Raw genomic sequence first — 12,823 nt, 5'->3', positions numbered from 1 at the left:
CCCAGCGAATATTCGATACAAAAACAGACGAGCCGGTGATCTTTCGATACACAACAGATCGAAACCAATCAATTCTAGATTGTGATTTTTCGATTATGCACAATTCCGACACAAGTATTTCGACCCAGCGAATATTCGATACAAGAACAGACGAGCCGATGAACTTTCGATACACAACAGATCGAAAACATACAATCCTAGATTATGACTTTTCGATTACGCATAATTCGGACACAAGTATTTCGACCCAGCGAATATTCGATCCAGCAACAGTCGAGTCAAGGAACATCCGACAGCATGATACTCCGAGAGTACGTGTCCGAAACTATGATATACAGTCATATGATGGAGGGTTCGGGGTTACCTTCTCAGTGACGGTGGTGGCCATCTCGGAGACGCGCTGCGACGCGAGCCCGCCGTACCGCACGGCGGACTCGGTGGCCGTGCGCGCGCACTTGGACACCGTCGATGCGAACAGCGACCAGCCCTGACACACGGACACTTCCATTAATACTACCAAAGACATATAACTCCGTATAGACAGATAAAGTCTAAGGAAAAAACGTACCTCAGTACCATACAGAAAAAGGTACGGTGGCCTAGATGGCATTACACATTTGGGGTACGCTCAGCTAGATGGCGCTAATAATAATATTTGGCATTTTAAAACATATATCAAGCTAAGAATATGGGCCAAATTGTCAAAACCGTGGTTCAAAAGTTTTAAGCCTGTTTCAAGAGATGGCAGTCTATGCACTGCGATTACACATTTTACTTCGACAGTAACTCTCTATAATACTAGATCCTCTTTGGTTTCATCCGAATTGTGTAAAGGTGCGACCACATCGCTGCTTAAAAAATGGTGACGGTAAGGAATCGCAGTGACGCATCGTATCCGCACCGTTTTTACCGCATGCTCCCCACACCGCTGCTCAAAATACGCAGACGGTACGGAAACGGACTTCACTGCGATTCCGTACCGTCGCCGTTTTTTAAGCAGCGGTGTGGTCCCTTAAGGCTGACATACGGTTTGATGCAGCACCTAACACTTGCCGTTTGGCCCTAAGGGCCAGTTGCATCAACCACATTTGACAGACACATCATCGTCACGCAGCAGACGTCTTTGGAACTTCCCATACAATAAAATTTAACGAACGAACGAAATTTTTATGTGGTTTCCACTCAGAATCACGAGCTCTTTTAATTCTAATAGAAAAAAAAGTGTCCCAAGGTTTTTTCCCATTCTGTTACCATTTTTTCATAAGGCGGTAACGGAATGGAAAGTTCGAAAAAATGTATGGAAATCTTGGGACATTTTTTTTCTCCTATCAGGATCGAAAGACCTCGCAATTCTGAGTATGAATCGCGTAAAAAATACCCATGTTACAAAATAAGTGGGGTGGACAACTTTGAAAAAAAAATAGCCCACATATGGTTTAGTGCAACCGATCCGACCATAAGAGTGTTATACTTACCGAGGCCAGTGCCGCCAGGCTGTTGTCCACCACCTCGTTGCCGGTGTGTGTGGGGGACATGGGGGTTGAGCGCGTCTGCCGCTGGTGGCGAGTATAAGAGTGTTGTAGTTACCGAGGCCAGCGCCGCCAGGCTGTTGTCCACCACCTCGTTGCCGGTGTGTGTGGGGGACATGGGGGTTGAGCGCGTCTGCCGCTGGTGGCGAGTATAAGAGTGTTGTAGTTACCGAGGCCAGCGCCGCCAGGCTGTTGTCCACCACCTCGTTGCCGGTGTGTGTGGGGGACATGGGGGTTGAGCGCGTCTGCCGCTGGTGGCGAGTATAAGAGTGTTATAGTTACCGAGGCCAGCGCCGCCAGGCTGTTGTCCACCACCTCGTTGCCGGTGTGTGTGGGGGACATGGGGGTTGAGCGCGTCTGCCGCTGGTGGCGAGTATAAGAGTGTTATACTTACCGAGGCCAGTGCCGCCAGGCTGTTGTCCACCACCTCGTTGCCGGTGTGTGTGGGGGACATGGGGGTTGAGCGCGTCTGCCGCTGGTGGCGAGTATAAGAGTGTTGTAGTTACCGAGGCCAGCGCCGCCAGGCTGTTGTCCACCACCTCGTTGCCGGTGTGTGTGGGGGACATGGGGGTTGAGCGCGTCTGCCGCTGGTGGCGAGTATAAGAGTGTTATAGTTACCGAGGCCAGCGCCGGGCTGTTGTGACCTCGTTGCCGGTGTGTGGGGGACATGGGGGTTGAGCGCGTCTGCCGCTGGTGGCGAGTATAAGAGTGTTATAGTTACCGAGGCCAGCGCCGCCAGGCTGTTGTCCACCACCTCGTTGCCGGTGTGTGTGGGGGACATGGGGGTTGAGCGCGTCTGCCGCTGGTGGCGAGTATAAGAGTGTTATAGTTACCGAGGCCAGCGCCGCCAGGCTGTTGTCCCCACCTCGTTGCCGGTGTGTGTGGGGGACATGGGGGTTGAGCGCGTCTGCCGCTGGTGGCGAGTATAAGAGTGTTATAGTTACCGAGGCCAGCGCCGCCAGGCTGTTGTCCCCACCTCGTTGCCGGTGTGTGTGGGGGACATGGGGGTTGAGCGCGTCTGCCGCTGGTGGCGAGTATAAGAGTGTTATAGTTACCGAGGCCAGCGCCGCCAGGCTGTTGTCCCCCACCTCGTTGCCGGTGTGTGTGGGGGACATGGGGGTTGAGCGCGTATAAGAGTGTTATAGTTACCGAGGCCAGCGCCGCCAGGCTGTTGTCCCCCACCTCGTTGCCGGTGTGTGTGGGGGACATGGGGGTTGAGCGCGTCTGCCGCTGGTGGCGAGTATAAGAGTGTTATAGTTACCGAGGCCAGCGCCGCCAGGCTGTTGTCCACCACCTCGTTGCCGGTGTGTGTGGGGGACATGGGGGTTGAGCGCGTCTGCCGCTGGTGGCGAGTATAAGAGTGTTATAGTTACCGAGGCCAGCGCCGCCAGGCTGTTGTCCACCACCTCGTTGCCGGTGTGTGTGGGGGACATGGGGGTTGAGCGCGTCTGCCGCTGGTGGCGAGTATAAGAGTGTTGTAGTTACCGAGGCCAGCGCCGCCAGGCTGTTGTCCACCACCTCGTTGCCGGTGTGTGTGGGGGACATGGGGGTTGAGCGCGTCTGCCGCTGGTGGCGAGTATAAGAGTGTTGTAGTTACCGAGGCCAGCGCCGCCAGGCTGTTGTCCACCACCTCGTTGCCGGTGTGTGTGGGGGACATGGGGGTTGAGCGCGTCTGCCGCTGGTGGCGAGTATAAGAGTGTTGTAGTTACCGAGGCCAGCGCCGCCAGGCTGTTGTCCACCACCTCGTTGCCGGTGTGTGTGGGGGACATGGGGGTTGAGCGCGTCTGCCGCTGGTGGCGAGTATAAGAGTGTTGTAGTTACCGAGGCCAGCGCCGCCAGGCTGTTGTCCCCACCTCGTTGCCGGTGTGTGTGGGGGACATGGGGGTTGAGCGCGTCTGCCGCTGGTGGCGAGTATAAGAGTGTTGTAGTTACCGAGGCCAGCGCCGCCAGGCTGTTGTCCCCCACCTCGTTGCCGGTGTGTGTGGGGGACATGGGGGTTGAGCGCGTCTGCCGCTGGTGGCGAGTATAAGAGTGTTGTAGTTACCGAGGCCAGCGCCGCCAGGCTGGCTGTTGTCCCCCACCTCGTTGCCGGTGTGTGTGGGGGACATGGGGGTGGGGGACATGGGGGTTGAGCGCGTCTGCCGCTGGTGGCGAGTATAAGAGTGTTGTAGTTACCGAGGCCAGCGCCGCCAGGCTGTTGTCCACCACCTCGTTGCCGGTGTGTGTGGGGGACATGGGGGTTGAGCGCGTCTGCTGCTGGTTGCCGAAGCCGGTGTAGCGACCGCTTCCGTACTCGCTACTGTGAAAATTAACATTTTATAATGTTAATTCATTTTTCATATATAGCATTAGCCTTAGATTAATTACATAATAAATACATAGTACATTACGGTACAAGTGTGGAAAAGAGGGAATGAGGAGGCACACTCAAAGGTGGCGCCACCTTATTAGTCCATTGCACGGATAAGAATTTCATACGTGAGAGCGAGAAGATGATATGTCTCTCTCACACATATGAATGGCAATGGCATGCCTAGGCGCTGGCACAGGCGCCGCCTGGCGGGATAAAATGTCAATGTGCCTCCTCATTGGAAACAACTGTAAAACAGAAGAGTTTTGAATGATTCACGGTTATTTTCATTAGACATATAAAAAGGTAATCACGGTCTATATCCCGGTCAATATCAGACTGTAAAACATGTTTGACAACGAAGTAAGGTCAACCGGGATGAACCCGTTTCTTGGAGTAAATGATGACGCAATATAATTATCACAGCCGTTTACACTAGTACGAGTAGTTTGGCAAATCTTGGGACGTAAAAGGTTGCAATTTTCAAGTTCAAGTGACGCATTCAATCTGATTGAACTTGTTTTTAACCGACTTCAATAAAAGGAGGAAGTTCTCAATCAGAGCTTTTTTATCGAAAAACTATTTATTTATTCAAAAGTGTATGGTTCCCAGATGGTCCCATTGTCAACATTCCATGATCTGATGAATCGAGGGCAATCCTTAAATTTTATAGGCACATGTAATGTAAAGGCATCGACTCCCAAAAATAATTGATTATCTTATAATTTGGATGTTTAGATTATTGCAGTCCGATAAGAAATATCATGTAAATGTTAAAAGTAATTTTTTGCTTTTTACTTTCTCCGTGTTTTTCTAACGCGCTTTTTTACATGTTTTTTTAGAGTTATTTTTTTTTTCAGTACAGATGGTGTTTTTTTACGCACTAGTGCGAGAACTGGTCCATTATATGCCAGGTCGAAACTTCGGAGAGCCATCTGTACTGAAAAACGTCGTACGATACACGTGCGAAAAGGAAATTCGTAACTCGTGTCGATTTAAAACACTCCCTTCGGTCGTGTTTTAATTTATCGCCACTCGTTTCGAACTTTCTTTTTTTCGCACTTGTATCGTAATGTAGTATTTAAGGCGGCAGATGCCCCGAAGAGACTCGAACATAGAATAAGTACTCACTGGTAGCTGATGTTGTTTTCAGAGCCGCTGTTATGGAACTCCTGGCCATTGGAGTAGGAATCCTTAGAGGAGACGTAAGACTGTGACCAGTCCGGCTGGTAGTCCAAGAGACTCCACTCTCGACCTTCGGACAGTGATCAGACAAGGTCGCCACGAGGCTAAGTCCGTTTTCACATTACCCGATCCGATATCGGATGTCGGAAGGATTTCAATGGAAAGAATCCAACATGGCGCCTGTAATGTATGGGAACACACTAACACTGGATACTCACTGGTAGCTGATGTTGTTGTCCGACCCGCTGTTGTGGAACTCCTGGCCGTTGGAGTAGGAATCCTTGGAGGAGGCGTAGGACTGAGGCTTGGGCGCCGGCCGGTCCGGCTGGTAGTCCGAGGGGCTCCAATCTCGCCCTTCAGAGAGCGCGGTGATCTGAGGACAATTGTAACAGCCTGTAACTCCCATAGCGCAGTATAATAAAGAGCACTATCGTACAGTATGGCCACTCCCGCTCCCCGCTGAAAGTGCCGCCCACCCGCTCTCAGTTCCCTCACAGTTACCGCCTGTCAAGAACGCGACCAGTTGACCTGTCATATCTCACTCATACAAGCATAGTACGCGTTCGCCTACACGAGTTTAGACTGTGTGCGTAGGAACGCGCTTGTTTCATATATTTGTTCCGTATTGTCCGAGGTGTGCCTTAAAACACAAGGAATCTTTTTGAATGTGTTTTTAACTCCCGACGCAAAAACGGAGGCGTGTTATAAGTTTGACGTGTCTGTCTGTCTGCTTGTCTGTCTGTCTGCTTGTCTGTCTGTCTGTGTGTGTCTGTCTGTGGCATCGTAGCTCCCGAACGGATGAACCGATTTCGATTTAGTTTTTTTTATTTGAAAGCTGTGTTAGTCGGGAGTGTTCATAGCCATGTTGTATGAAAATCGGTGCACTAGGTCGCGGTCGGGGTTTTTTTCAAAATATTATTTTTGTGGTTAGGTTATGTACAATCAAGAGTTACTACTACTACTGAATCTGTTAAAAGTAATAAATATTCGCCCGCGTAATAAAAGTATTCATTAAGATTTTCATTTGGATCCGTAGGGACCGTAGGTTTCTCTGTAGGTATATTTATCTGCGATTATTTCGATCGCACATAGGCACAATACGCACCTAATACTTTTGCTTGCAATGATTGTAGAAATATTACACATCGACCACAGCGTAGGTAATTCTATATACGCTGGGGAAACCTTTATAAACATCCCACATAGCCCGTATTTCGACACTATGATCGGTGGGTAAAAAGTACTTTTTTCTATTATCCCTTACAATTTTTTACATTTTGCTTATACTTATCGCAAACGTAATCTTCAAGCAAGCAAACAACGATCGTCTTAGAGCACATTGATTGTAAGAGACCGCCGACCGATTATCCGTATCCCTCTAACGATACCCATATTATCCGTATCCGTATCGCTATCGCTATCGCTATCCCTATCGTTATCCCTATCGCTATCCCTATCGCTATCCCTATCGCTATCTCTATCGCTATCCCTATCCCTATCCCTATCCCTATCCCTATCCCTATCCCTGATCAAGATGTTTAATGATATAACACTTTAAGTTCTCGCGCTTTGTACACATATTTAAAGTCACATACAGGTCGAACGCGATTAATTAACATTATTTTTACCTTTTTTCCCAACGTTTCGGCCAGGTTGCACTGGCCGTGGTCGCGGAAGACTGACGTCCCAGCAAAATGTCACCGGAGATGTAAACAACACAAAACTACCCGATATTAATTTATATAAATGTTCGGGGTAGACAAATAAATATAATCTACCCGCTTTTAGTTATTGTTTATTTCCCACCATGTTTATTTTAAAGGTAAAAATAATGTTAATTAATCGCGTTCGACCTGTATGTGACTTTAAATATATGTTTAATGATTTCTTATCAAGTGCTAAAATATAAAGTTTCATGGTTTTATCTTTTAAAATTAAGAAATCCCATACAAACATTCAACCTCTTTTTCGACCCCTTCATCCCTTTTTTTCGAAATAAAAAGTAGCCTATGTTCTGTCTCAGGGTCTAAAGATTGTCTGTTCCAAATTTCATCAAAATCGGTTGCGTGGTTTAAGCGGGAAAGCGTAACAGACAGACAGACAGACAGAGTTACTTTCGCATTTATAATATTAGTATGGATATGGGCAATAGAAAAATTTGGTTTAAACTCGTCTCGACTGGGGGACATTTTTTTTTATACACCATGTCGTAACTAATCTTTTTTTTTTTTCATTATGACACTATGATGTTGAGTTCTACATGTATCCACTGAACACGCCTACCATTTATTACGTAGAACATGAATAATGTGGACCAGTTACGTTTGCCCCCCAGTCGAGATTTGCCCTGCTGTACCTTATCTTTTTTAACCACCGACGCAAAAACGAAGGGGTGTTATAAGTTTGACGAGTCTGTCTGTCTGTCTGTTTGTTTGTCTGTCTGTGGCATCGTAGCTCCTGAACGGATGAACCGATTTAGATTTACGCAACTATGGGAACAAATCAAATTATTTTAACAAATATTTTTATTTGTGTTTTTTTTATGTAGTCACACTACTATATATAAATTAAAAAACGTGGCGAGGTGGCCTAGAGGTTGATGGCGTTTGGCCCGGATTGCTAAAAGACGCCGGTTCGAATCCGGCCTTCACCACTGGTGGTGCTCGTCGGTTTTTCTTATTTCGTTTTTTTTTTTTCGATTTAGATTTAGTTTTTTTTTGTCTAAAAGCTGAGTTAGTCGGGAGTGTTCTTAGCCATGTTTCATGAAAATCGGTCTACTATGTCGCGGTAGGGGGTTTTTTCAAAATTTTATACATACATACATACATACATACAATCACGCCTGTGTCCCATGAAGGGGTAGGCAGAGCACATGAAACTACTCAGGTTTCAGTGCCACTCTTGGCAAATAAGGGGTTGAAAGGAAACGAAACTGTGACATTGCAGTGACAGGTTGCCAGCCTCTCGCCTACGCCACAATTTAACCCATATCCCACAGTCGCCTTCTACGACACCCACGGGAAGAAAGGGGGTGGTGAAATTCTTAACCCGTCACCACACGGATAATTTTAATTTTATAAATTAGTTTTGTGCTAATGAACGTGTATGCTCTTCTGGTGAAACCCGATAAGTTGAACAAACTGGTTTTTGAAATTCGAACTAGGTGCGATTTCCACAATAAATAAATAAATAATAAATAAATATTGGGGACACCTTACACAGATCAACTTAGCCCCAAACTAAGCAAAGCTTGTACTATGGGTGCTAAGAGGCGATATACATACTTAAATAGATAAATACATACTTATATACATAGAAAACATCCATGACTCAGGAACAAATATCTGTGCTCATCACACAAATAAATGCCCATACCGGGATTCGAACCCAGGACCGCGGCTTAGCAGGCAGGGTCACTACCGACTGAGCCAGACCGGTCGTCAAACAATGTTGTTATTTCAAGGACAAATTATCTCGTAAAGCGAGATAATTGGTCCGTTCGGGTTTCACCAGTAAACCCTCGTTATATTGAATAAAAATTGCAACATTTCCTCGCATGCAATTTGTGGAAAACCTGGGATCCACGTGTGACCTTGCCCGTGCAGATCAATAATCCGGAATACGGGTAGACTTCGGGGAAATTCATGGAACGAGGGATTAAATACCTACAATGTAGAGGTACAATATACAATGCAGGTGCAATAGGTTTTCATTTCGTATCTTTTTTTTGTATTTCTACTTTTTAGGGTTTAAGCGCTGGTGGCCTAGCGGTAAGAGCGTGCGGCTTTCGATCCGGAGGTCGAGGGTTCGAACCCGGCTCGTACTAATGAGATTTTCTGAACTTATGTGCGAAATGTCATGCCATTAGATATTTGCCAGTCGCTTTTCGGTGAAGGAAAACATCGTGAGAAAACCGGACTAATTCCAATAAGGCCTAGTTACCCTTCGGGTTGGAAGGTCAGATGGCAGTCGCTTTCGTGAAAACTAGTGCCTACGCCAAATTTGGGATTAGTTGTCAAAGCGGACCCCAGGCTCCCATGAGCCGTGGCAAATGCCAGGATAAAGCAACGAGGATGATGACTTTTTAGGGTTTTATATTAAGTGTGTTTTTTTAGTTGTAATTGGATATTTGGAGACCTTATACATCTCTAATTAATTGTAGTAGAATTAGTATTATCAATTGTAAAAATAAATAATAAATAAATAAATATTGGGGACACCTTACACAGATCAACAGCCCCAAACTTGTACTATGGCTGCTAAGCGAAGATATACATACTTAAATAGATAAATATATATACATAGAAAACATCCATGACTCAGGAGCAAATATCTCTAATAATATCTATATCTTATTTTACACGCAATGAAATACTAGCAAGCCCGAGATAATGACATTTTATTCAGTACTAGCTTTTGCCCGCGGCTTCGCTCGCGTTAGAAAGAGACAAAAAGTAGCCTATTTCACTCTCCATCCCTTCAACTATCTCCTCTTAAAAAATCACGTCAATTCGTCGCTCCGTTTTGCCGTGAAAGACGGAGCGAAACTAGGCGCCACATGGCAAGGGGGCGCCAAAATCGAGAATGTGGAAAAATCCATACAAAAAAATTATACGTTGCGCGGGCGCGCACATATGACAAAATGGCGAGAGGAGTCGAGAATGAATCCGCTATCGAAAAATCTAGATTTGTATTTCAGATTAAGTGGAATGTTGCACCACATTGCCAACATATACCACCATTCATAAGGGCGCTGTAAAAGGAGGATTCTAGCCCTTGACGAACCACATTGTTGTGCGGCGAACGACAAAGTTACGTCGCTATCCAAATACAAAAATATGAGTCTACCCGACAGTCAAAAGCGGAGTTCCTCATAAAGCCAAAGGCGCAAAACGTTTCAGAAAGGCAATTTTGTGAGTCCCAGCAGATGGTGAGCGAATTTCAAAGCACTAAGTGGCAAAATAACGAAATGGGTATCCCGAAGGTGACGATCGAGTCCGCAGTTAATCTCTTAATTAACTCTTAGTATTATAAAAATAATAGTGATGGGGAAATATAAGGCCTAAAAGTCGGGAACATAGGCACCCTGTGAAGTCAAAATACCCCAAAATATGTCAAAGACCGTAGCTCTGCAGAACATAAAAGCTTGAAAGTTCGCGGATTCCTCGCTGGCAGGTTGAGTCTTCATAAATCGAGTAAAAAAAATCGCGATTTATATGTTCTCTTTTAGTTACTTAGGAAAAAATCCGAATGTGCTTTCCTGACTTAGCCACTATAGTGCTCCATTTTGTTAGTTATTTTATATATTTACATGATATCCACGTTCAGCCACACGTAACTATGCTAGGGTGCGACTACGAAAGTTCAACCATTTGTCCCTTTCGTACTCTGTATCTGTATGATGAAATCCATAAATTCTGTATTACGTCAATCTTCAAATTACGGCATTACTATGAAAAAATTTCGCGCTCGCTACGCTCGCGATTTATTTTCCTACGTAGTGATACCTTACCAAGAGGCGCCGAAACTCTAACTAGCTCTACCCTGATCGAGTGCACTGGCCGGCGCTGCACACACTTTCCCATTTATTGGGTTGGTAAGAAAGTAATGAGCGAATCATAACCAATATTGTAATTTTTATTTAATTTATTATTTTAATCATTTATCAAAAATATAACGGCCTTCGTTATCTACTACTTGTCTCCATCGTTCTGGTAAAGAATGAATAGCATCGGCGAAGAAGTTCTTAGGTTTAGATTCAAAAAACTCAGCTATGTACTGTCGTAGATGGGCTTGATCATCGAACTTTTTTTCATTCAAGGCATTGCTTAGCGATCTGAACAATGCGTAATCCGTAGGTACCAAGTCTGGAGAGTACGGTGGATGAGGTATCACTTTCCAACCTAGCTCCAATAGCTTTAGCCGAGTCACTTTTGCAATGTGTGGGCGAGCATTGTCGTGTAAGAAAAAAACCTTAGCATGATGTGGACGATTCTGACAGATTTCTTGGTTTAAATTTTCAAGCTGATTACAGTATACTGATGCGGTAACAGTTATTCCACTTGGTAGGAGTTCCCAGTGAATAATACCATGAATATCCCACCAAACGGACAGCATAACTTTTTTCGGGTGAGGCTCTGTTTTTGGTGCCTCTATTCCTTTTTCGTTTGGAGCTAGCCACTGACGTTTGCGTGTGTGATTTATATATAAGACCCATTTTTCATCTCCAGTGATAAGATGGTCCAACCAGTTGAATGTGCGGCGAAAAGACAGAAGTTGTATGCAGATATCGGCACGGCGGTTTAATTGATCTCTATCAAGTTCGTGCGGTATCCAAACACTGTATTTGTTTTTTCCCAACTCGTGTAAATGTGTTTCTATGGTGACATGAGAGCAGCCTAACTCGGTAGCAAGAGTACGACTCGTTAGCCTCGGATCTCCTTCAATTAAGGTTTTTAATTTGGCTACATCAATCTTCACCGGTCGACCAGACTTAGGTTGATCTGATAATGAAAAGTCGCCACTACGAAACCGCTGGAACCATCGTTTCGCCGTGGCCTCAGACACAACTTCAGGAGCAACACGCTGACATATATTACGCACTGCTTCGGCGGCTGAATGGCCAGACTGAAATTCATATAGTAAGCAATGCCTTACATGCACTTTTGATTCGTCCATTTTCTTCCTTATATTAGCTCGGCGACAGCTAGTGAATGACTGACGAGAAACTGTGCGACTCGCCCTTTATATACTTTCGACCATAGAAGATTCTAGAACTCTCTCAAAAATTTTATGTGGAATTCAATCGATCGCTCATTACTTTCTTACCAACCCAATATAATATTAGTATGGATTGTATACACGAATCCATGCGCGGATCCAGGGGGGGGAGGGGTCATGGGGGTCATGACCGGGGGGTCAGGCCCTGGAGCCTAAGTTGGCCATACAAATAGACCACGTGACCCCCCTGGGGCTCCGGGCCTTTACCACGTGACACCCCCCCGGCACGAGGCTGGATCCGCGCTTGCACGAATCCCGTATAAAAGCTTGCAATTAAATTCCAATTCAAGCTTTTGAAGCGATGTACTATTGATACAGTTTGCCTGTGGCGTTCGCTTCCGACGGCAACCGGGCGCCACAGACCACGTTGAATAGACACCGCAAAGCCACAGTATAATAAAGAGTACTATCGTACAGTGTGACCACTCCCGCTCCCCGCTGAAAGTGCCGCCCACCCCAACGCGACCTGTCATATCTTACTCATGCATACACTCAAAACACGTACAATAGCTTAGATTGTGTGCGTAGGAACGCGCCTCTTTCATATATTTGATCGCCATTGTCCAAGGTATGCAGTGAGGCTCAGTCTATTTGTGTAGGAATAAATAAATATTATAGGACATTCTTACACAAATTGACTAAGGCCCACGGTAAGCTCAAGAAGGCTTGTGTTGTGGGTACTCAGACAACGATATATGTAATATATAAATACTTATATACATAGAAAACATCCATGACTCAGGAACAAATATCTGTGCTCATCACACAAATAAATGCCCTTACCGGGATTCGAACCCGGGACCGCGGCGCAGCAGGCAGGGTCACTACCGACTGCGCCAGACCGGTCGCCAAAACGCGCGCGAGCGAGCGGTCGCGTAGGAATATCCTATAATATTTATGCATAATTCTCGTGTGAACAGTGTCTACCGTGCGGCAGTCTGACCGCGGCACTCGCTTCGATAATTGCATGTTTGTCATT

General features: G+C 45.9%; 1 protein-coding gene across 1 annotated transcript in view; it reads right to left on the bottom strand.

Annotated features, from left to right (window-relative positions):
• Positions 1-12,823, bottom strand: part of LOC125240585 (ADP-ribosylation factor GTPase-activating protein 1) — a 58,643-nt gene that overhangs the window by 11,325 nt on the left and 34,495 nt on the right. Inside the window, exons 4-6 of the mRNA XM_048148536.1 lie at positions 5,283-5,437; positions 3,705-3,828; positions 365-487 (exon numbers count right to left, since the gene is read on the bottom strand). Of these exons, the coding sequence (XP_048004493.1) occupies positions 365-487; positions 3,705-3,828; positions 5,283-5,437 (402 nt within the window). The remainder of the gene's footprint in view (positions 1-364; positions 488-3,704; positions 3,829-5,282; positions 5,438-12,823) is intronic.

Source organism: Leguminivora glycinivorella, chromosome Z (genome assembly GCF_023078275.1).
Source record: "Leguminivora glycinivorella isolate SPB_JAAS2020 chromosome Z, LegGlyc_1.1, whole genome shotgun sequence".
In the NCBI taxonomy this organism is placed as follows: domain Eukaryota; kingdom Metazoa; phylum Arthropoda; class Insecta; order Lepidoptera; family Tortricidae; genus Leguminivora; species Leguminivora glycinivorella.
The sequence above is the reverse complement of the archived record's forward strand: the minus strand, read 5'-3'. Positions and strand labels throughout refer to the sequence as shown.